At 33.9% G+C, this 26046-nt stretch overlaps 4 protein-coding genes across 7 annotated transcripts in view; 2 read left to right on the plus strand and 2 right to left on the minus strand.

The window, feature by feature from the left end:
• The window catches only part of Klp54D (Kinesin-like protein at 54D), a 115593-nt gene that overhangs the window by 53756 nt on the left and 35791 nt on the right, over window positions 1-26046 (minus strand). For 2 of the 4 annotated variants that reach the window (XM_069036339.1, XM_069036336.1), the window contains exons 2-3: window positions 14087-14283; window positions 3748-4040 (exon numbers count right to left, since the gene is read on the minus strand). In XM_069036339.1, the coding sequence (XP_068892440.1) occupies window positions 3748-4013 (266 nt within the window). In that variant the 5' untranslated portion in view covers window positions 4014-4040; window positions 14087-14283. Of the gene's footprint in view, window positions 1-3747; window positions 4041-4221; window positions 4415-14086; window positions 14284-26046 lie in introns of those variants that run through there. The other 2 variants (XM_069036338.1, XM_069036337.1) reach the window with 2 other exon arrangements.
• LOC138139625 (uncharacterized) lies at window positions 7028-9712 on the plus strand. Its single transcript, XM_069059978.1, has 3 exons — window positions 7028-7953; window positions 8040-8248; window positions 8475-9712. Exons 1-3 carry the CDS (start codon window positions 7793-7795, stop codon window positions 9650-9652), a joined length of 1548 nt encoding a protein of 515 aa, XP_068916079.1. The 5' UTR covers window positions 7028-7792; the 3' UTR covers window positions 9653-9712.
• Window positions 22438-23485, plus strand: LOC138122210 (uncharacterized). Its single transcript, XM_069036398.1, has 5 exons — window positions 22438-22653; window positions 22702-22959; window positions 23024-23098; window positions 23151-23180; window positions 23237-23485. Exons 1-5 carry the CDS (start codon window positions 22438-22440, stop codon window positions 23444-23446), a joined length of 789 nt encoding a protein of 262 aa, XP_068892499.1. The 3' UTR covers window positions 23447-23485.
• Window positions 23423-24968, minus strand: LOC138122204 (putative nuclease HARBI1). The gene is made up of 2 exons (XM_069036392.1): window positions 24573-24968; window positions 23423-24516 (listed from the first exon to the last, which is right to left on the minus strand). The coding sequence occupies exons 1-2, from the start codon at window positions 24632-24634 to the stop codon at window positions 23463-23465; spliced, it is 1116 nt and encodes a 371-aa protein (XP_068892493.1). The 5' UTR covers window positions 24635-24968; the 3' UTR covers window positions 23423-23462.

Below are 26046 nucleotides of genomic sequence, written 5' to 3' on the forward strand. Positions count from 1 at the left end.
TAAATAAAATGGCGGTAGCGAAAAGAACCTTGTTTATTCCTGTGTACGTGATCTTATTGTAAAAAAACAGGAGAAAAGGTATAACATAAGCCAAAAGGGACCATGAAACGAAAAATAAATACAATTATGTATACAGGGTTATTCACATAAGATGACGAGCCTGACCAGGTAAAAATGCAACCCAAAAGGCAATTCACAAAGCAATCTCGATCCCTATTACATTATCCGGCATTATCATAATGCGCATAAAACATAGATAGCTTTTAACGTCAGCCTAATTAATGTCAATTTCTGACAGAAAAATACGTCTCTCAACAAAATATGATTTAACAACAATAATACGCAATTAAAATCACAAAAGTAATGGGTAAGTAGGATCATATCGGTTCAGTCATCGTTCGAAAACCTTTTCAAATACTAAATATGAACGAAAAATGCAATGACAGATATATCTTTCAAATTAATAGAATACCTACTTGGATTCTTGATTTAATTTTTAAATACCAAAACACAATGAATGCTTTGTAAAGTGTATTTTGGGTTGCATTTTTACCTGGTCAGGCTCGTCATCTTATGTGAATAACCCTGTACAGTTAATTTCAAAATTATCGAGTAGGTACACCTCAAAAATCAAGAAGTCAATTTATCACAGTTTTTCCACATGTAAAAATGCCTTTTTGAAATTTGAATGTCATATTTTTTATATAGGTTAGGTGAGTTTGACAACATAAAATGTCGCTGATATTTTAGAACACCATAATAGTGTCTGTTTTATCCTCTGCACGATGCTCCTCGCGATGTTATTTATAATACTGGGCTACCTCCGGATCGATCACCCTTCTAATTTAGAAAGAATGAGTATTTTCGCGTTTTCGGTTTGATTAGCATTTTGTTTTTCAAAATTGACATTGATCATTGACAAAAAATGTAAGTGGATTTCATACTGTAGAAAATTAGGTGTACTCTACTGGGTGCCCCAAAATTCGCGGAACAACTCAATGAGGCAATGTCAACTCATGTTAGAAAATAATGAGAAAAATACCTAATAAAAAAATGCTATACCTCTTAAGGGCCCCACATACTGTGTTTTTGTTCGACGAACAAGTCTGTTCTAACAAAAACGACGAACACGAGTTGCACACACACTTCAACTTTATTTAAAGGTTTTAATGAGTAAATAAATATCAAGCTATATTTGTATGCAGTGGCGGCGGCATTAGCTATAAAAGCATATATTTTCCATAAACACGGAAGACTGCGAAGAATTCTATAAATTCCAGTAAGAACTTTCTGTTAATCTGGCGAAAATTCGTCATTTTCAACCAAATATCTCGCCAAATACAAATCGCCAAAATCTGGTTTTATTATTTGGTACTACACCACTGCAAAAACCGACGTTTTTTAAAACCGTTCACCGCACACGCTTCAGATTTGCTCGAATTGACAAGTCTGTCGAATGAGTTCGACGGACATAATCAGGGTAAACCTGATAATTTTCCTCATTTTTGTTCGCGAGCAAAAATGACGGTTTTCCAGACACACACTTCAGATTTGCATCGTTTTTGTTCGAACAGACCTGTTCGTCGAACAAAACCGTCGAACAAAAGCGTCTGTGGGGCCCTTTAGATTTGAAGATATGGGGGCTCAAAAGGTGCAGCTTTGATCTCATTTATTTTAAATATTTAAAAAGATTTTGACTATTTGTCTTTTACTAGCCAGTGACCTAATAATTCTGAACGATCGTGATCAGGTTGTCAATTATTTTCTTCATTATTTCCAGCACTTCGGAGTAGTAATTTTATGTTGGTTTTACCTCAAATAGCGTACGGCAACATGGTCCTCTCATTTCTATGGATACAACAAAAATGAAATATTTGCAGACTATTGGGATGCATAGTACGTTTTTAAATGTTGCCACATTTAGTGTAACGAATAGGTCCATATCTTCTATAAAAAAGAAGATTGATTTTTTAAAACATTTTTACCTGATATCTTAATGACTACTTAACAACGTACTACTACGTTGTTCCGCGAATTTTGGGGCACCCAGTATAATTTTGAAATTAACTGTACAGTGGCCGCCATTAACTTGGAAACACCAAGATTTTTCAATTGTAAATTGTTTGTCACTTTGACAATGTTATTGACATATTAATTTCGACTGCGACAGTCTGTTGAATGCGCTCAACGATGACATGAGTTCATGACAACGCTTACACTATCAGTTATTAGAAATATCCAGTAAACTAGATTAGGCCGGTGTTTCCAAATTAATGGCTGCCAGTGTACATCAATACATCATTATGGACGTACTACTCGATGCTACGAAAAACAGTTCATTTTTACTATGGCATAGTTCCGTCTATTTAAGTAATTATTATTGTTTTTGATTCCGTCTCTTTGAATTAATAATGAATAAAGTTAGATAATTGGTGCGATTCTGTTTTAAGATTTACCAATATTGCTGTATAACAATGTTGTAGTTGCTATGATATGAAGCTGTTGATTGGTTGGATCTAGGCAAAATCAATATTGTTCAATAACAATCTTGCTAAATTTTGAAACAGAATCGCACTAATTGTCTTCATTTGTTGATTGTTGTTGACATGTCACTATTGTCACTATGACAATATTACCCTACAGCATAATCTTACTAGTTTTTGGTAACACACATAACTTGTGCCAACGTTATCACCAGCATTTTTTGTTAACTTTAAGAATTTATTAAAATATATATTATGCAACTTCGAAAACTAAGTGTTACATACAAGATTTTTCTACTTTGCGTTAATAATGAAAGTTCGAACAAACTAAACGTACTTCAAAAAAGGCGTAAGCTTCATTTTCGGATTTTTTTTGTATCAAACTGTTTTCATCTGTCTGAAACGTTACTGAATAACTCACGCGACTCCTTTGGAAGTATTCAGAGTTGCTTTAGCTACTTCCCACGGTTCCCGAGGCGTATAAAGATCAGCGCCGTCCATTACATTTCTTTCCTCCATCCACAATTCCACACATTATCGAACAGCTAATGTTACTGAGTGATAAGTTTTTAATAATATACACTTCACCATTTAACAGTCAATGTCAGTATTATCAATTTATATTACAGATGTGAAAATCAATATATCTATGTTTGCTGGAATGTAAAATATTTAATAGTTTAACATCATTTTTAACGACAAATACTATAAAAAATGCGTTTCACAAGGCATACATATCAGCTTTGGCATTCTTTGTAAAACTAGCCGCTGAGCCCTTTGCTAAAGTTTTTTTTAATATGCTCTCGAAAGATACTAATGAAAATGGTAAAATATCATCAAAATATTAATTTACCTTAGCACCAGCTAACAGTTTTTGAATCATACCGTTTTTCAACTAGACATAAATAACACATCATGATTAAAGTCACTGTGTAATTATTATTTTAAGGTATACTTCCTACAGTGAAAGAATAGGAGATTTTAAATTGTAGCCTTGTAACCCAACACTACAAAATGCACTAGAATAAATTAATTAGAGCATAATTTCATGGTAAAAATGTTACTGCTTGAAGGATATATTTCAAATTTTACGTGCGCTAGGTACTTACTACTTTCTCTACGTAGAATTTAGTGATTTTTATGTCAACCAATCTCTCGCTGAACAAACTATAACATTTTTCTTTGAAACGTATTTCAACAAATTGTACAAAATCTTGACACACGTTCTATCGGATAAATATAAAATAAAGTATAAATATCTTACTCGCTTCCTCTGGATCTTGGCAAATCTTCTCTAATTTTGGCAGGACTGCTACCCCTTGACTTTATTAAAATTTTCTCAGGAGTTTGTTTTCTTTGATGATCAGGACTGTTTTTAAACTTTGGTGGTGTCGTTTTAATGGGACTTCGAGCTATACGGCTAGGAGATTGAGCAGGACTGGATCTTCTACTTTTGCTGAGACTTCTTGCAGGACTTGAACCACGAGATCCTGGAGGGGTTTTATAAAGATTTCCGGGACGTGTCACCATTTTGATTTATTATCTTCTTTACACGACCTGTGAAAAGAAATAACTACCTAATTGCCACATCAATAAATCATTAAACGATAATGATGTGCTGTTATTTTAATATACACAATAATTAGCTTAATTCAGTGGTAAAAAACTAAAGTTGGGTTATTTCGCTTCATTTAATAAAAGTAATAATATTGAGTGCAAGTAGGATAAAGGTTCTTACCAGAAGTTGTTTAAATGTTATTTACATTTTTATTGAAAAAACAGAAATATAGATTAAGAAAGTAACTTATCATTGTTAGTCGTTAATAGTAAATATGTATACACGTTTGAAGATGATTAGCGTACGTCGCGAAAATTTAAAGAACGGTTATAAAGTCTTCGTAGCACGTGCAACGCGTAACTGACGGTGAACGACGCTGAAAAATACACCAACCAATTGACATTGGACGCTATCCGTCGCTACGCGTCCTCCAATTAATACAAATGACGTCATAGCTAAGACTGTGGAAAGTATTTGAAAATATATCCAATAGCTTAATCAATTGATAATTGAAATGAACGGAAATTCGTGCTTGGTCAGGTAAGTAGACAACGTTACCAAATTTTAGTTTCAAAGTAATATCTCCCCATATACTCGTACTTTACGAAAATAGAAAAATCAAGTTCTGGTGTTAAGACGGTCACTTTGGACTAGTTGATAAAAACAAATTGGTTGACTCTTGAAGAATGTAATTTGCAAAAATGTATGTACTGTGACATTAGGTAATTGATTATTTTTTCTGAGTTGCAAGTCGAACAATAAAAATTTCCTTGCCACTAGGTACAGTAAAATAAAGCTCCATACTACGATTAAACAAATATTCACACACATCTCTCTTGTTACGAAATTATATATTAAGTTATACAGGATTATTCACGTACGATGACGAGCCTGACCAGGTAAAAATGCAACCCAAAATACGATTTATAAAGCTATCTCGATCCCTATTACATTATCATAATGCACCTAAAACATACATATAGTGAATTCCAAAAACATCCGAACTATCAAAGTTCCGTCAAGTTGTTACACTGATTCTTGACAAAGCTATTCTAGTACTTTTCAATGTACTGGGTTGACCACCCTGCAGCAATACAAACCCCCAAATTTTTATTACACATACACAGAGTCAATTACAATTTGTCAACAATTCGAAAAAAATGGAAAAGCAAAAGAGAACAGTACTTAAAGTTTAAGTACTACCTACTACTTAAACCCAGAGAAAAGCAAGCAACTGACTGTTTTAATGAGATTTTCTGGTCTTTCTATTTAATGTTGCCTGTCTTTTTTAAATTTAAACAACCCAACAACAGCCAAAATAAACAGACTAATGCCCGTTTGCATTGCTTAGTACGACGCCGACGGTGCAAACGGGCATAACTCACATAACTTTCAGACCCTAACGAAATCTAAATACAGCCAGCAATACGTTTTTCTTTCATAACTTGATCCAAAAACATGAATTATTTAAAACTTTTGTATGGTTTGGACATCCCTTACAAAAGTCTCAATTATAAAAATTTAAAAATCGCAGTAATCGACAATATTTCTTTTTATTTAAGAAACTGACTCATCATATATCAATATCATATCGATCCTTTCGTCATTGGAGCACATTTTAATTAACAAAAATTATTTCATAATATGTAATACAAAAAGAAACTGTCAAGTAATTGTCAATAATGCCAGGAGTGTCCAGATTTCATAATAAATAAAGGTATCAAGTACAAGTTATCACTGAACTGAATAACGTATTATTGGCTGCATTTAATTTTCATTGGGGTCGGAAAGTTATGTGAATCAATCCGATTGGTTTGATTCCCAATTTCACAATCAGCTGTCAAATGACATTTGTGCATGTAGGGTAGGCAAATAAATTGGAATAGAAATAAAACAACCACTATATTTGTTGGACAGATCGCGAAACAGCACAAAAGTAAAAGGAAATGTAATTTTATTTTAATTTACTGGATTGCGTTTTTCCAGATTTTTCTTCAAATCTTCCAGATTTTTCTTTCAATTGAAAACAAAAAAAAAAGCATCAAGCAAATACATATGTAGCTCCAATTGTCAGTTATGATCGAGAGTGAATACAAAAATTATAATTTTTGAAATTTGTCCGAATTTTCCGACTTTCCTTTGTAATTGTCCCGAATTTTTTTTCCGAAAACTTATCCAAAACTCTAACAAACAAAACCAAAAAAGAATTACGCATAGCCATCGTTCGAATCCTGAGTTATGGTCTTGAGTTCATACAAAAAAGCACTTTCAGTTTTCCCCGAATTATTTTAATTTAGTTTTTCCAGATTTTTTTACAAATCTCCCAGATTTTTTTTCTATTGAAAACATTCAATTGAGTTATTTCCATCCCGGGGCATATCGAACAGAAAAAAAAGAATTAATCAAATATGTCGTTCCTTTCGTCAGTTATGCAGTTTGCCCGAATTTTTCGACTTTCCTTTGTAATTGTCCCGATTTTCTTTTCCTGAAAACGTTTTCACGACTATAATAATAATAATAATAACTATAACGAATAAAACAAAAAAATAATTTTGCATATCCATCACAAAAAAGCATATTCAGTTTTTCCCGAATTTTCCAATTTTCCGGGCAACTTTTCCAATTTTTCTTTACATAAAAACCTCATACGGATTATTACGAACATTAAAAAAAAAACAGACAATGACGGCCAAAATTTTTTGGCCAGCATAGTACCAACAGTTTCCTTGTAATTTTACGTAAACAATATTTTTTTGTTCGACACTGTCAGAATTTGAGAATTTTCTCCTATGTGAACGGATTTTGATAAATGTGACAACTTGTCAAAACGGAACGTCAAGTTAATTTTAAAGATTTTAAGCGATTTGGAGCCTTTAAGGGGGGCTCGTTTCACTCGCGTTTTAATCTGGCCCGTTCATACCAAAAAAAGCCCAATTTACACACGAACTCGTTAAATAAATAACTATACGCTTGCCCGATACAAAGCCAGTAGATACATATAAAGTACCGACACGGGTGACATTCAGTGACACTGACAGCACCAGTAGCGACGGGTCCGTCAACAGATGTCGCTATTTAAGCTATTTTTAAAATCTGCCTTTGATTTTCACGGAGTATTTTAATGTCTTTTTGTTGCAAAACGGAACCATGATTGAAAAAGATAGATTCACATATTAAAAAAATACATATGTTGGAATCGCATTCCATCTCAGCACCTTTTTGTCAGATCTCCCTTCAAACTGATCGGGTGTAAAATGTTTCTAAAAATAGGCGAAATGTATTAAACTATGTATGTACGAAATTTAAAGATATGAATGCTCTTGTATGAAAATACTAACTTCGCAAAGTCGAACGTTTTCGGATAATTTTCTTCGTCCAATATCTAGAATCCAAGCCTTATATCGGCTTTTATTCGATATAGGCAAACGGTAAAAGCTTACTCCAGAAAAGCTTCGGCAATTAAGGGCACAACAAGACGGCATTATTGCTGAATAATTTTCAAATGGACTTTTTAAATTTCGATCGTAGCGCCTCGAGCGGAATTCTAATCGTTAGTGGTGCTGTCATCCGAAGCTGTCACCCATGTCGGTACTTTATATGTATCTACTGGCTTTGGCCCGATATCGATTGACGCGCCGCCAAGTGGCGGAGCGCGGAGTTTTTCGGACAGAAAATAAACAATTTCGTATTTGACGGCGTGTAAAATCGGTTTTTTGAAATTAAGAAATTTAAATAATTTTGGAAAAAAGCAATGAGTAATGAATCAAAAAGGCACCAAGGACGTGTTTGCTGTGTTCCGGGTTGCAAAAATACCCAAAAAAAGAATCGAGAATTGAAATTTTACGTGTTTCCAACTCGCCCGTGGGAAGTGGAAAGGCGAAAAAAATGGATTATATCTGTACGTCGAAAAGAGTAAGTCATCAACATCTTTTAGTTTTTATCGTGTAAGCATAATTCTAATTTAAAATACAGCACTGACATGCTTTTTTTTATTGAAGAACAAATAAATTTCCTTGGGTTCCGACTAAAAATACCCGGATATGCAGTGCACATTTTGCAGGTGGCGAAAAATCAAATGACCCTCGTAAAGAGGCTTACAAACCAAGTAATTTTCCATGGAAAAGCGTGAAGCCTGCTACTGTCGCACGTTTGGAAAGAATGAAAAATCGAGCAAAAAGAAAGTCAAAAAATGAAATATATGAAAAAGGTTTATTTTATGTTCATTGTATTTAGCGTAAACAGACAACTTTTTATTGCCGTTATATAGGGTATTTCACGAGTGATAATGAGCCCGACGAAAAAAGCTGGCTACTGAAATTAAAATGTCCGGATTTTTGAAAATGTATTGTGGGTTGCATTTTTTTTTATTCCGTTGGGTTCATTATCACTCGTGAAATACCCTGTATTAAGGGAAAACATTGAATCCTTCCCAGATAATGAACCTTTGAACATCGAAATGGCAACTGAAGAATCGGAGACGCAGAAGTCTTGGAATCCACCAATGCCTTCACATCGGGAAATGAGCACACAGACAGATTACTCTCCTGAAGCATCAGATGAAGAACCTGCCATTCTTTTATTTTTTGTGATTCAAACATCAAAAAACGAAGTATCCACACAAACAAATATAGTAATTAGTAATCGCTCCAAAAAAGGAAAAGTGGTCCTAGTCGAAGAAACTCCTAAAAGACCCTGCAAATCTGTTGCTGTAGGAGCTGATTATGAAATGAGAAACGGATTTTTATGGTCCGACGATATCAAAGATGACACTGCAATGAAGCAGTTAGCTGGAATAACTATATCTTTTTTCAACATACTTCTGCAATTCATCAAGCCGAATGTACATGGACAACCAGGGTACTTTAGAATTTTAAAGCCCGAAGATAGATTGTTACTATTTTTGATGAAAATGAAATTAGGTCTAAACTTTGCTGCACTTGCTTGTGTATTTAATTTAGGTCAACAAACAGCGAGTGATGTGTTTTACAGCGTGTTAGAGACTTTGTATTTTTTCACGAAAACTTGGATTTTTTGGCCATCGAAAGAATCAGTGAAGGAAACCCTTCCTTCAACATTTAAAAATTATCCAAACTGTAGAGCAATAATAGATTGTACCGAATTATATTGTGAAACTCCTCCTACGGTCGAAATACGTGCTCTGATGTACTCTACGTACAAGTCACATTTTACTCTGAAGTATTTAATCGCAATTACTCCCAGCGGTTATATAAGCTTTGTTTCAAAGGGCTACGGGGGTCGTACCACGGATTGCATTATTGTGAATGATTCTGGTTTTCTTTCTTTAATTGAACCCGGGGACCAAATATTGGCAGATAAAGGGTTTCCTGGAATTCAACAAGAACTTTCGCAACGCAAGTGTACGCTTACCATGCCCCCCTTTGCAACAAATCCACAATTTTCACGTGAAGAAGTCCTACGTGGTTATTCCATCGCGTCTGTAAGAATACATGTAGAGCGAAGCATTCAACGTATAAAAATATTCAAAGTTCTTGAACACGTTAATATGAAACTTGTACCACATATGGACAAAATAATGTATTTGGCATGCGTATTTGCTAATAACAAAGAACCTCTTATTCGTAAAAATTAAAAAACAATAATCGTTACCTACTTTTTGTACAATAAATAAACAATTGACGCAAAACGCAGTTAATTTCAATTGCATTAATAATTTACATGATTAAAATAGTACGTTAAATACACTGGACAAAGTATGTGAAATAAAACCATTGAATACGAGGTATTATTGTCCTCAAAAAATTTTCATTTCGTTGCACTTTAATATGCACCTGATCTTTTGGCGAATAGACAAAAAAATGGCAGGTATCGATCCCCAGTATATACATCGATACTTGAACTTGAGTGTAGTATGGGTCACTAGTCTTTAGTTGTAGTGCATCATTTTCATCAAAAATGAGATACGGGACAAATGATGCTTTATTTTTCCAGTCGACAATATTCGTGTTTTCGCAGCTGTAAGGGCATTTGATTTCTAGAAGTTCAAAATTTTCACCGTTGTAAATGATTCCATCGGGGCTGCATGCCAAGTAAGGTTGGATTGGGGAAATGATAAGGCCAACTTCATGAACGGTACAGTCCTGCAATTTTTCGAAAGCTGCTCTGGCCACGGGTTCGGTGTTCATTCCATATTTCATGGCAACTGTAGGTCGAACCGTTTTTTCCTTGACGAATCGTTGCGCAAGAGTTTCAAAATTGTTCAATCTTGTTTTGATTCTGTGCGCTTTGGAACTGCAAGTTATTCGTAGCTGTCGCTGCTTGAACCACACTGACGTTTGCGATTGACCACATCAATTAAAAGCAACTTCCATCCATTCCTCCGCATCGACCTCAACTTCTTTGTATCTATTCGAATATTGTTCCGGACATTTCATTTTTGCGTATTTATAAACAAGATTATCCACGCGAGAAGCACTGTATGCGTGATACATTGTTTTGTTCGAATTCATTTGGAAAAAATACAATTTTTGCAATAAATCTTTCTTTATTTTGTCTTGATTTTCTTTTTGCATTAATCTGTCCACGTGTGAATCAACACATTCAATGTTTGCTTTAAGAATTTCGATGAACGGAGAATTTTCAGAAAAATGATCGTCACACATATTTTCGATGTCTTTAAGGGTAAATATTTCGTCGTGTCTTTTTCCTTCTTCTGACGAAAAAAGTTTCTCGATTCTGCAGCCTTTATGATATTTGTCCAACTGAGCTTGGGGAGGTCGATTCCAAATCATCGGTTGGTCCGTTTTCGAGCACGTATTTTCGACATTCACAAAAACGCAAATCGCAGCAGCATGCTTGCAATATCCTTTCCCAGCCTTGCAATTGCAACTCCTATCACTAATTGAACGATCAGGATTGAGCTACACAAAAAGAGTAGGTATAATAATCAAATAATAATTAAAACCAATGTTAATAAAATGAAAAAACAACATACTACATACTTACATTATGTAGAAGTTATGTAGTTACGTCAATGAAAATGATAAAAACAGTAAAGAGTGTTTTTTTAAATTTGGCGTCGAAGTAGGCGTTGGAGAGTCGATTGAGATCGCACCACTCGTGTAAAAGCGTAAGATTTAAACAGCTGATCCGTGATCCATAACCTGTATAGTGCGTTCACAATCGACAGTTTAACGCCTACTTCGACGCCAAATTTAAAAAAACACCCGTTAGATATTATGTACTTAAAAATGTGTTTTTGTTGTTTTTCCTGAAATTTTCTATAATTCGTCAATTTCCGTAATTTGGCACCCACTAATTATCGAATTTCTACTGTAATATAATTGTACAAATACCTGAACTTCAGGAGTGTAAGTATTATGCTTTTTCGCACTATGAGCACCCGGAGTTTCTCTTAACACAGTCCCAATCACTCTTCTGCACGGGTGGTCGATTATTTCTTTCACATCACTGACATGGTAACTTTCCAACAATTTTTTCCCTTTAAACAAGCTTTTTTTTCGAAAACAGCTTGTATCAATCGACTGAAAGCCGCAAGTTATTATCACTTGCATGATTGCGATTATTGATATTGTAGACTTGAAGGTAATAATATCAAAAATGCATGTTATAACGAGCGCTGTTACTTGTCAAGATTTTGAAAATGTCAACTGAGAGATGCGTGGCGCCTTCGCGAGGCGGCGCTGCAGTCGTCAGAAAACCAAAGCCAGTCGCAGAAAACGATATCGGGCAGGCCACAGACAATTAAACTATAGTAAGACACTTCAATCCCATATAATAATGTTGGAATAGCTTCGACGGTGCTGCTCCGCACGCAGTTGGCCAAAACACTCCGTCGTATTTATTCGTAAAATTTCGACTATTACCGTTGTATTTAAAACAGTCAAAAAATATTTGTCAAATGTGACACTTTTCTGAAAAAAATAAAAATGTACTCTTTAAAGATATAGGTAAGACTTTCTGTGAATAAAAAGATAGGAATTAGTGCCATTTATTAAATGAAAGTAATTACAATAGCCAACGTTTTCAGTATTGAGAAATTGTCAATAAGAAAACAATAAAGAAAGGACAAAAATAGCATTTTCTACTTTTTGGGCAATTTGTGAATCTGCTACGTAATTTATAAAGGTAAAAACTTAAGTGATGAAACTTCTTAATAAAGTTATACTTTCAGTTTCAATTCAAGACAAAAAGAAACCAAACAATAGTGTGTGCCCCCGGTACCTATTCTTTTAAGGAGCATGACAAGTTAAAATTGAAACTAAAATACACAGTGGGCCGAAAAAAACGGTACAAATTTTGTTCGTTCATATCTTCCTGAGTTATTAAGTTTTTTAAATGAGTAATATACCAGTGAAAAACCCAATATTTATAGAAAAGATGAAGGCCTCTTGCTGTACAGAGATAGTCCTAACTCAAAAGTTGTGCGTCATAACATGAAGACATGCAAAAATTCTGGTTTTGAAGATTACCTATCTCAATTATGAGTTTCCAGATATGGTTCAATCAATATGCCCTCCATTTTTATTAGCTATCATTTGTAATCGTCTTTGTCCGTCCCCAATTGCAGAAGCTACATATTTGTCTCTGAGGTAGCTGATTCCAGCATTCCGTTAATTGTTCAGGAGCCTTCAGCTCAAGGTATATGAGTGTTTGTGCCACTCGGTGCGATGTTGATGTTGCTCCATCAATCACTAGTGAAGACGATTGCAAATGGTAGCTAATAAAAATGGGGAGCATATTGAACCATATCTGTAAAACTTATAATTGAGAGAATTTTTGCATGTCTTCATGTTGTGAGGCACAATTTTTGAGTTCTTGACAACAACAACCTTTTCTATAAATATTGAGCTTTTCACTGGTATATTACTCATTAAAAACAGATAATAACTCAGGAAAATATGAGCGTACAAAATTGGTACCGTTTTTATCGACCCACTATGTATATATGTATAACAGAAGAGTTGTGTGTTGTGTTGCCAAAATTTACGATCTAAGTGTATTTTTGAATAAAAGAAGTATTGGAAAGAAATTACGTATCGCCTTAGAACGAAAAATTAATTTTCATGGTTTATTTGTAAAAGCCATTTTCTGGAAATTAAAACAAAATTGCTGGATGCATCAATCAATTTGATCATTTATAAAAAAAAACTGCAGGACGTAAGAAGAGAATTAAAAAAAAAATCGTCAAAGACATGTTACTTACGAAGAAAATGGGGATTTTCAGAATATTTAATTTTAGTTTTGGTTGTAGTTTTTAATTTAATTCATTTATTGTTAATTTTTCTTATAATTAATAAAACGTTGTGCATTTTAAAGACATTTTACATTTGAAATTAATAAATATTAAATGAGGACAAAATTATTAATTTAAACAACTCCATCAAGCATGCTTTATAAAATTAGTTCGGCCAACTGCTCGCGCCGCGCTGGAATCGTGTTTCCAAAAATTGGGTAGCAATGCGACGTCTTACTATAGTTTAATTGTCTGTGGGGCAGGCCTATTGCCTTAAGGGTAATTTTTGTGTCATTCATAATTCTTGTCAAATTCAGATGTAAATCGTAAAACTTTGGAAAATACAATACACAATGCCGCTCCCTGCATTTGGGGAATATTATAGTTTTATTAGTCGAGTCTTCAGAGTCAGATAAATATCCTATACTTTTATCCATTACTTTTGTGATTTTAATTACTTATTACTGTTATATTAATCATACTTTGTTAAGAGAGGCATTTTTCTGTCAGAACTTGACATTTATTAGGCTGACGTTAAAAGCTATCTATGTTTTATGTGCATTATGTGAATGTAATAGCGATCGAGATAGCTTTATAAATCGTATTTTGGGTTACATTTTTACCTGTTCAGGCTCGTCATCTTACGTGAATAACCCTGTATAATGGTGAATCCATGTTTCAATCATCATGTTCTACTCAAATCGTTCGAGAATCGCTCAAATTCCTTTCTGCAGTGTGAAATCAAGCAGGTTTTTTTTAGAATTAGTAAGTGATACTCATTTTGTAGAGGCTTTTGTTAAGAGTACCTACCTATTTCTTCGACCAATAGATGATGCACTTGCTCGGATGGAAGGCCCTTCAGTACCATATCTCCAACTTTTATGACTTGTAGTTAATGATTTGCCATCGTCTTCAACGCTTTCAGTATCATTGTTCTGCAATGTTGCAGGTAATTTTATTTGTAAGTCCTTTAGAGAGGGCGGGTTGTCGCCCTGGCGCGGAGACACCTGCAGTGAGTGCAATGTAATACCTAATCCTTGGGTCAGGTAAAAATTTTCATTCTCTGTACAATTGTGAAGCGGCACAGACGTGTCCAGTAAAATTAAATTACAGTTTTTTTTCTCTATTGCCTTGTTAATTGTAAGGAAAGCAACCCCCAAGTCCAAATTCAACGTTAAGAAAAAGCAGTGCAGTTTTTTCATCTAACAATCATGTTTGAAACGACCTGCTTATTTTTTAATCATGGTGTATGAAGAATCAGACTTACCCACTGTATGGTTTTTCATCAAAAATATTTTTCTCCCTACCGGTTAGAAATGTAGGCTGTGGATACCTCATTTGAGGTGAGATAATTCAACTTTCTCGCTAAGGTAAGAAAGTTAATCATGAAATGTTTATGGTAAAACTGTACCAAATGTATAGTATTTAACATCACTAGCACGGTAAAAGGGTTTTTACTGGCGAACAGAAGAATATGACTGGCGAGTCGTAGACGAGCCTGTCACTTCTGGAGCCAGTAAAACCCGTTACCCTGCGTGTGTTGTTGAATATTTTATTTGTTCCTCACTTGTAAATTAGTCATCATACAAACTACAGGGTGAGCAACAATAACTGTTACAGTTGGCAAAAAAAAATTTTACATAAAATTTTCAAGACTGTGAATTGTACCTATTTCGGTTTGTTTTATTGACAATATTGACAGCTGGTATACATTTCAAATTTAAACGTCTTGGTTTTTGTAATCTTTTATTAATAAAATGGTTTTCTCGTTGGAACATGACATAAAAGTCACCAAAAATCACCAGAATTTATTGCCAACTCAATCAGTACTTGTTGCTCACACGGTAGAAACTAAATATTAAAAATTCCAATATTTGAAAAAAATCGTATGAGCTTTACACGTATTGCTTTGGAAACGCACGTTACTCATATAAAGCACGGGTGTAAAATTTTACTATCCAGTTAAGAGACATTTTCAAAGTGAATACAGTGACTTGATAAACTGTATTAAACCATTTTAATAAATAAACTATTACAAAAATGAACTTTAGATGGTAAATTTCAAATTTGTCTTTTAACACTGTCAAAGCTGACAACCGGAAATGCGGTTAGATTGCAGTGGTACCAAAATCATTCAAATTTTACCAACAGATTCAGTCATTCTTTTTCACGCCGTATATAAATTAATAATGACAATTACTATTGCAATGACATTTGAATTACATTTTTACGTGCTGCCAACTGAAGAGTATTAATCACTGCGTTCTAGTTTTTTTTAAATTTTCGATTGCATGGTATTTTTTTGACAATAAAAAACCAAGCATACCAGCTTGCTTACAAACTTTTGTAGTCGAGCAAATATTCTTTAATAAGTATGGATATTATTTTTTGCAATGTTAATTATTTTCAAAATTACCATTAAAGCTTACCCAGAAAGCTTATCTGTTTATTTCTAAGGAAATAAACATAAATGCCCTTATTTTTATGAGTCATAGATGTATATCTCGATTTCTAAAAATATATTTGCATAAAATCAATATTATTTATTCCACACATGTAAGAGATTGCTATTTTAGTTAGTGTAAATGAAATTAAAAAATGATTTAGACAAAAACTCTAAAAATAATTGCTATCAAATTCGGTGGATACTGATAATTAATAAAAACTTTTTTATTTTAACAGTTTAACATATATTTTTATAATAAATATAAATAAATACGATCATATGTTTATCTGTTCATAAATTATTTATGAAAGTAAAATAATCCATAGTTGTTTAATCAATTTAATGAGCCAATTTGGACCTATAGCAACAAAAATAGAAGTTGTATACTTACTTTCCTTTTTTATTCATTACGTCCATTCATTTTAAATAAGTAGATGTCAATCTAGCGACTTAATTCTTTTACTTTAAATATTTTATTCACATAGATTATCCACAATGACCAACAACTATCGATTCATTTACTACAAATTGTATCTACTGAATATTTAAACAGTTCCGATTGATGAATTGGTACCTACAATATCTTTCAAAATTCTCAAATAACCTTATTCTTTCCATAATAAAGTTTCAGTTAATCTCATATACTCGTATGTTACTTAAAATCGATATTTATTAAAGTAACAGAATCATCATTAATTATTGTTACCACAGGGTTATTATAAATTATTGTAGTCCAAGTAGGCGTAAAAACTGAATGTAAAATTTATGGTTGCCGCTCCATATAAAAACTTTAAATAACACCCCGTATTTTTTGTAACTGATTTCATAAGAGGGTATTCTTTTTAATACATCTGTCTAGAAAAAGGTAACAAGGAAAGTTTTCGAGATATACTAACTATCAAAAAAATCCGAACACCATGAAAATGATAATAATTTTTGATAAAAATTTGGTAGACGTTTTGCTATCAGTCTAGATACATATCCTATAAAGTCAGAATCAAATTCGATTAAGTTAACATCTTTTACTTTAAGTGATTACCATTTTTAAATTTGCCTTGTTTTTGTTTGTTGTCATTGGTCGAAATCGTTCTAATCTAGCAGTAGAAGTGTGAAACAATGCTTCTAGGAAGAACACATCAAGCTTTTCGTCACTTAACACTCTTTGAGAGAGGCCGAATTGTCGGGTTTAAAGAGGCCAATTCCTCATACAGACAAATTTCAAGAATAGTAAACCGTTCTGTGTTTATTGTTGCACAGTGTTGATAAGTGTGGTTGGTAGAACACAGAGATAGTGGTGCTCAAGGTTCTGGCCGTCCTAGAAGAACCCCAGACAAACATGATCGCCACTTAAGATTTTTAGCATTTAGAGATCACCCACCACATGTCCACAAGCTTTATAGCTACAGCTTAATACAATATAACGGGTGGACTAATTTGTATGGCAACATTGCCAACAATTTATCGTCAAATAAGATATTGGGGCTCCACAGTTATCGTCCTCATTTGGTTCTACCTTTAACATGTGAACTTTTTCGTTAAAGGCTAGACTGGTGCCGTGAGCGAATCAACTGAGATGCGGAATGGAAGTAATCGTCTTCTCGGACTCTCTGTTTGGAGGTGCATGACGGACGACAGAGGGTCAGAAGGTTAGATGAAGAACGACGCAATACAGCTTATTTTCTTAAACGACATATGGCTCCGATTGGCTCGTACCGTAGGCGTAATGATCTGGAGGGCTATTTGTTACGGGAGCAGGTCTCCTCTGATTTTTATCCAGACCTCAATGCCTGCCCGGCGATTATGTTCAATAGGTGCTACAACCTGTTCTTGCTCTGTATGTTCAAGAAATCTCAACGCTCTTTATCAGCAAGACAATGCTCGACCACACATTGCAAGTATTTCTTTAGAGTAACTGGAACACGCTAATGTTAACTTCTTGCCTTGACAGGCACGTTCACGGGATTTGTCACCCATTGAACACGTGTGCGATGTGACAGAAAAAAAAATAAAAATGTAGCTCATCCTACAGAGACTATACAGTAATTACGCAATTACGGCACGAAAATTAGGTTAGATAGGATGCTTTGGCTCAGGAGGAAATTGATAATCTGATTCGGAACATGCCAAGACGTGTAGCAGAGTGCGTAAATTTGCAAGAAGGTTCCACGCATTATTACTGGAAAAACAGCTGAATTTCATGTTAGGTTTCTCTAATTAAACTCAATTTGTTTCTTTATTTTATATTTGCTTATTAGAACAGTTGTGTTAAATTTTATTAAAAAATATTAACTTTTTCTTAGTATTCGAATTTTTTTGATAATAATTAGTAGGTATATTTGATTTTGAAGTTTAAAAAATTGAATAATTTAATCGATTAGAACAATTAAGTTGACCTAGTTTTCGGAAATTTTCGGACAACCGATATAATTTTAACAAGAATATTTAAGGAGAATAAATTTCAAGAAAGTTTTATGTTATCTCATTAATAAAGGATTTAATAATAATTTATTTTTCACTTTAGTATAATTGCATGATAACTCCTAGGATACGAAATACGTAAACATGTCCATAACAACCGGGGAATAATAACAGGGCGCAATAAGAATAAGCGGGCGTAATGAATTCATAACGCCCTCATCAATTCATAATTGCAAAGACGCCAATTTTTTTTTTAAAGAACACGTATAGTGAAAAATAAAATCTTGTATGCACCACGGCGTCACCGAATGATTACGCCCATTGAACGATATCCATCTCTCGGGCTAAAGCCCTCCAGCTGGATTCATCGTTCTCCGGGCGTAATCATCGTTGTAACGCCCTTGGTGCATAAATAGCTATTTATTAATGTGGGGTACTATCTTTTCACAAATTAATGTTGGTTGCCTAGTCAGTTACAATTAATACAGGGTCTTTCACAACTCGCGCCCTAGAGAAAAAGGGCACCTGCCGACGACAATAAGTTGTCAAAAAATATAAACAAAGAATTTACTACTGCTTTCATAACTGAGTTATAAGACTTGTAATTCTACCAATCCCAGAACGGCATCTCGAGGTGTGATGTTATTTCAATCAAATAAAGCCAGTTGCTAGGTTTCAAAAATAATACCATCAGCTACAAAAAATGTTTGGGTTACTGGAATTTTGACACTATTAGATTTGACTTTTCATTCTCGACAAATTTAGGTTAACAATCTGAAATGTTAGAGCTGTCAGTACACTGCAAGTTCAGATGTCTACTGCAAAGCCTATGGGCGATTCTAGGAGATGCTTGGAGTGTAGCGACTCCACGGACCTGAGCTGAGCCACCAGTGTCGGATCTGACAATAAATCGGTTACATAGGCTCTGATACGCAAAACCCACCGATGATTTTTGGCTGGTATGACGAGGTCGGCCGCGCTCTCAAGTTTTGCCTTGGTCGGGCCGCGGGCCTCGGACTCGTGGGGTAGTGATTGATGCTTGATATAGGGCATTCATTTTAAACGTTGGGTAAAGTTGTAAACTCAAAACACCATAAATTACGAAAGCGGCAAATTTTCATTGTATCGGTACCGTAAAGTAGGAATCCCTCTGTTCATATAAAACTGGTACCACGTCGTACTTTCACCATCTTATCGACGAGCAAAAGAAAGAGACGTTAAAATATCCACAAGTAAAAAAAATTAAAACTCATTTTGTGATCAGTGACCAAAAAAATGTAAAGAGATTGTTGATTTTAAATAATGTATTTGACAAATAAGATTACTTAATAAAGAAATAAGAGTAATTAGTAAAGTACCTATCCATTACATGTATCTTTTAAAGTAAGTAAAAAATAAATAATAAAATACGTAAACAATAAAAAATTAATCGTCATTTGAATCAAATTCACTAGATGATTCACCAGTATTGGCAACAAATGTTAATGGTTTCACTTGATCTTCTAAAAGTTGATCTCGATCCCACCATTCTTTAATTTTGGACCCGAATATATTGAACACAGTTTTAGATTCACTGAGTTTCGGACAAGTGTCAAAGCAGGCAAGTTTTATTACAAAACCCAACATTTAAAATGAATGCACTATAGTCGCAACTAAATGGCATTCTAGGTCATTTCAATTATTATTACAACGTATTGTGGCAAAAAATAAAAAAAAATGTGTTGCAAACGAAAAAATAATTGTCATTTCTGCCCAGAAAACGTTCTTGGAAGACTCCGTGGCGTTACGCTCACATTCCCCAAAAATTATTATCATTTCTAAATAATCAGCGGCTGAAAACATTATTGTAACCAAATAAACAAAGGTTTTGGCTTTTTTTTATTACAAATTTAATTTGACAGTGACATCTTTCAAAAACAACTCGAATCGCCCAAATATTTTAAAGATGTTATTTCTTAAATGAAATCCTAGCAACGTAAAATTACGGCAAACACATCCTGGAGGTGTAGATCTCTGATTGGTTAACTTTAAGTTGTCTCTTCTCGAATATCTTTTAAGCTAGATTTTGTTTTCTTAAAAATTACACATCCAAATGCGATCTCTTGTTTCCTTTTTTTTCTCTAGGGCGCGAGTTGTGAAAGACTCTGTATATCTATGCGGGACCTATTTATATACCATTCATGATGTTTTGGCATAAGGGGAGACCATGGAAAAAGTGCATTTAAGTTGGCAGTAAAGCTGTCTGTTGAATTAGGTTATGTTTTTCTAAGTTTGAGGTTATAAACTGCGTCATTGTCTAGTGCATTGTTGTCAGTTTTACTAGTTTGCATTAGAACAATACTCACACATTTTTAATCCAATTTAACAAAACAGGAAACTGACTTGAACAGACTACAGAATAGTAGGGACCGGGACCGAAAGACGAACTGGCTCCTGTTAATTTATGTACCACTTAGATAACCCACCTATACAGTGTCTTAACCAACCAGTTAGTAACTTTTCAATGAATTTTTCATTTTAACCAAAACATTCCTAGAACTAGATTGTATAAAATCTTGTACCTACTTATTAAGCCTTACTTTATTCGAATCTTTCTGTAAAATATTTACACACCCATCGTCCATGACAAAAAAGAACAAAACTATTCAACTTCCATAATTTCATAAGAAAATTTTGAATCATCATTACCTCCATCAAAATCCCAATCAAATTCCGAGTCAGATTCTCCTAATGAAATTATTAAAGGAAGAACGTTTTCAAATGAAAGATTTCCCATTAATTATATTAATTATAATAACCTATTAAGGTACTATATCTTATTAATATAATATAATAATAATAATAATTTTGTGATATAGTACCTTAAAACCTATACAGGTGTTTTTGAAATATGTGTGTTAATTTTAACCAGTGAAAGAACTCGCCAATTTATGAAACTTTTCTCTATAACATTTTGCAAAATTCGTAAAAGTATTCAAAGATTTTTTGCCCCACAATTTTTACCAAATGATTATTTATTTTTTTCTATAACAATGGAACTTTTTAACAAAGCTCTGTTTCTATCACAACAGAAAATTTTCGCCCTTACCCATAGGCGGGTATACACTTTGATGGTTAATTTATTCCAAATTTTAAATCAATTTGTATTGCTTTTTCGTAAAAATGTTATAGAGAAAAGTTCAATGATTTGGTGCGTTCTTCCACTGGTTAAAATTAACACACGTATTTCAGAAACACCCTGTATACTATTCACGATGTTTTGGCATTAGGGGAGGCTATGATTTCATTTTTTAACGTTGGATAGATGTTATGTCATCTCTGCTGTCACTAAAGTGCCTGACATGCCGACCTATCAAAATGAACGTAACATGTTCCCGAATTTCCCGTACCTAATCAAAATTAAGCGACTTTAAAACGTATTCATCGTGTTTGTATTAGAGTGCAGAACATATTTTCAGTAAGTTACAATGAAGTCCAGTTCTTTTTGTATATAAATTGAATCGTAGGTGAGTACAAGATAAATATCTAGCAAGGATAGTGAAGAAAGAAACAACGATCCAATTGAAATGGGACAGGGGTTTTGTAAGACCTATCTCGTCTAAAAACAGAGTTGTGAATTTATGGCTTGAGTCTATTTTGAAATATCCTCCTGAAATGTGGCAACATTTTTGTAGATATTGTGAAGAACTTATTTCGGAAGATTGGCCAAAATTAATCGGAAATCTTTCATTTGAAAACGTTCCTCCTTTAATAATTTCATTAGGAGAATCTGACTCGGAATCTGATTGGGATTTTGATGCAGGTAATGATGATTCAGAATTGTCTAATGAATTTATGGAAGTTGAATAGTTTTGTTCTTTTTTTTGTCATGGACGATGGGTGTGTAAATATTTTGCAGAAAGATTCGAATAAAGTAAGCTTTCATAAGTAGGTACTATGGCGGACAAAAAATTTTGGCCGTCATTAGCACCTATTCTGTAAGCGATATGTTAATTTTTAGCGCCCGTTAAATTTTATAATTTTAACACCGCGAGCTATTCTGTAACGACAAAAATTAACGCACCGCTAAAATGTTATTTATTTTAGCGCTTATGTTAAAATGTTCGGAAAATGTCGTGATAAAATCGTCTCAGTCACCACTTCAACCTACTAGTTGTTTGTTATCCTTATCTAGCTTACTATGACTTGCGAATATGTCTTTATTGAATAGATCTGGCATCTAAGTGCGTTTTGAATAAAAAATAATCGCTGGTAGAAATGTCATTTAAAAAGTGACGTTAAAAAATTTGAAGCAAAAATGCCGCCGAAAGTGCAGGGTGTATCACGAAGTGGACGAATGTCTAAACAACAAAAAGAGCTATTAATTAATCGCCTGGAAGTGGACCGATTTCTTCTGCATCAAGAAAAATTGAACCCAGTAGAATTGAAAAAATATAACTATGCTTGGGCCAAGTTGTCCACAGATCTAAATGGACTTCAAGGGGCAAAGAAAACAGTGATTCAATGGAAAGAGGTAAGTTACGTGGAATAAAGAATTGTAACAGTTTTAATTGTAATCTAGGCACTAAACGAATTAAAAGTTAATACAAGGCGTAAAGCCCGTTTATTACACCAAGAAGCTACGGGTACTGGTGGGGGACCTAAAAAATTAAGGGAATTGTCACAGCTTGAGGAACGGCTTATGGCGCTAATATCAAAAGTGGTTATTACTGGTGTATCTACCATTCCTGAAGCGGGAATTATACTGACCGAACCCACTGAACCTGAAAGAAATAATGTGGTTGATGAGGCTGATCCTAACATTTATCAAGAAATAATTGTAAGTATCTACTTACTTGAAAATGAATTTTTATTGTATAAACTATAAGGGATTGAATTTCCAGGCTATTGATGAATTACTTGCTAATGAAGAACAAGATATTACTTTAGTTAACGAAGTTACTAGTGAAAATAACAATGTGAGTGTGCTGACACGTTTTGAATCATTTTTACTAAAATATTTTCTTTTAGAAAAGTGAATCTGGAACTATAATTATTAACGTAAGTAATTTCTTAATAAAAAAAAATTAAAATTATACAGGTAAGGTAATTTTTAGACTACATCAAATCCACCGAGCACAAGAAAACCCAAAACACCATGTCAGTTTCCCATTAGAGAAATGGCATTACAGCACGAGCAATGTCTGCACATGTTGGCAGATTCGAATATAGCCCTGGCACAAGCTACCCTTCAATTAGCAAGGGCAACGAGAATGAAAACACGCACAAGAAAAAGTGCTGCCTTACAATTAAATTTTTCATTATAATATTATTGTTCTACATTTAATTAAAATATGTTTCTACTATTTGGTTTCTGATTTGAGCTCCACCATTAAACCACTGATGATTGTTTGCGGCAGGTATTTGGTCAATATATACCATTGGTTGTAAATGGTCATCATCTTCAGGAATAGGTGCGTTGTAAGTTATGCACATATTATGCAAGATTGAGCTTGTATATATGATTTTGGCGGCTCTAATGGGGTTATAGTTCAATGCTCTATGGCCATGAAGGCATCTAAAACGACTTTTCAACAAACCATTGGTATGCTCTATAGTCATTCTAAGCTGTGAAAGTGCAGTATTAAATCTTGACTCCGGTGTGTCTTCTTGGGGATTCATAAAAGGAACTAATAACCATGGCTCCAGAGGATATCCGCTATCACCAAGCAAGTAATTTTCTTGATTATTTAAAACATAAATTTGCTGAAGATATCTTCTGATGCCAGATGTCATCCAAATAGCGGAGTCATGAACTGAGCCCGGAAATCGTGCATTTATACTTAAAATTAATTTATTGGCGTTACAAATTATTTGAGTGTTGATGGCATAAATTTTTTTTCTGCAATAATATACTGCTCCAGGATAAATTGGGTGATTGGCGGGTGGTGCCATAATCCTAATGTGGGTTCCGTCAACTATTCCCACAACATTAGAAAATGCATGGTGCTTGACTGCAAAACCTTCTTTTATAGCATTTATTCTTTCATCCGAAGTGGGAAATTTTATCCATTCGTTTAAAAAATGTGTGGTCATAATATCTGTAACTTCGGCTATGTTCCTACTTATTACGGGTTGACTTCCAGTTGCTGAATAGCCATGTCCAACACCTAGCTGGTAACTTCCGTGACCCAGAAAGTGTAAAACAGCAAAGATACGAAGATGAATGGGCACTTTTGTTACTCTCTGTGATGGAATCATGTATGGTGTCAACATATTTATTAAATTATGAGCACATTGTTTATTCAGCCTAAAGAGTTTTAAAAATAGTCTGTTCGGCAAATTAAAGGGATTGCTAGTATCTCTTAAATGACGCTGAAGACGCCGAGTAGCAATTCTATAATAAACATAATAATTTCACGACTTTACCAATGAGAAAACGTTGTTACTTACTGTTGTCTTCTATTTCTATCATTTTCAACTATTATAAGGTGAATTAAACCGTCCAAAGCCATAATTTAAAATTGTAACACGTATTCCACTAGTACCCTTTAAAATATATCACTTAACGATAGTTTTTAACCCTTAAACGTCAAAATTTTAAAGGCCAACTACCTTACAGAATGCGAATTACACTTTAACGTGCCGTCAAAATTTAACACCCGCTAAAAATTAACGTATCGCTTACAGAATAGGTGCTATTGTCTGTTAATTCAAAAAAAAATAATTGTAATCCGTACTTTATTGTCATCATGATTACCGTCTTGATTATGAACGTTATTTTTTGGGTGATAAATTTCAAAACTCAAAATTATTTTGTCATTTCTACTACACAGAAAGTTTACCTCAGTTATCTATGTACGATTGCTCTAATTTTGTTCATTCATATCGGATTTTTGGAATATCTGAGCTTCAAACAGTTTAAATTGATTGTCAAAATGACAACAATCGAAAGTAGGGTTACGATTCCTAAATGTTTATTTACACTTTACTTGAATATCAAGAAAATGACGGCCAAAGTTTTTTGGCCGCCATAGTACCTACAAGATTTTATACAATCTATAGTTCTAGGAATGTTTTGGTTAAAATCAAAAATTCATTGAGAAGTTACAAACTGGTTGGTTAAGACAGTGTATAGGTGGGTGATCTAAGGCCCGGTTGTATAAAGCGATGTCAAGTCGTTGTTAAAGTTAACATAATGTGAAGCGATCTGATTGGAGGATATTTAACATTAGATTAGAATCAGATTAGAAATGTTTGAGTATTGTTCTATTGCAAACTAGTAAAACTGACAACAATGCACTAGATAATGACGCAGTTTATAACCTCAGACTTAGAAAAACATAACCTAATTCAACAGACAGCTTTACTACCAACTTAAATGCACTTTTTCCATGGCCTCCCCTTATGCCAAAACATCGTGAATGGTGACAGGTCCACATTTAAATAATGGCTAACTTTTTTTTGCCGGCCACCGTACCATCGGCTTCATAAAAATCTAGTACAGTGGAAAATTGTAGTTACTTGAATTTTTGGAAATTTAAGTTGCTACACCCATAGAAGATAGTGATAGTGTCAGTAGTGAATGAGAACAGAAATTATACTCCCAACTTGACGTGAACGATAATTGAGTAATGACACTGACAGTTTGATTTGATTTTGTCATTGTCATAGTTATAATAGTTATACTCAATATCATATAAATGTGCATCTAAGCAAGCCATGAAAATCTGATTTTCTGTTGGTATTAAAGCCAAAGCTAGTGACTTTGACTTTCAAAGTTGCATGATCTGCGCGAACCCGATTTGACTAATTTTTCAGTTTTGTCCGTTTTAACATTGCTGATTTCAAAAGCAATTTTACGTCTTTTTACTGATTAAATTAAAGTAATTCTTATTTGTTTCTGCCTTTGTATTTTTACCAAGTA

This window comes from Tenebrio molitor, chromosome 1, assembly GCF_963966145.1.
Source record: "Tenebrio molitor chromosome 1, icTenMoli1.1, whole genome shotgun sequence".
In the NCBI taxonomy this organism is placed as follows: Eukaryota; Metazoa; Arthropoda; class Insecta; order Coleoptera; family Tenebrionidae; genus Tenebrio; species Tenebrio molitor.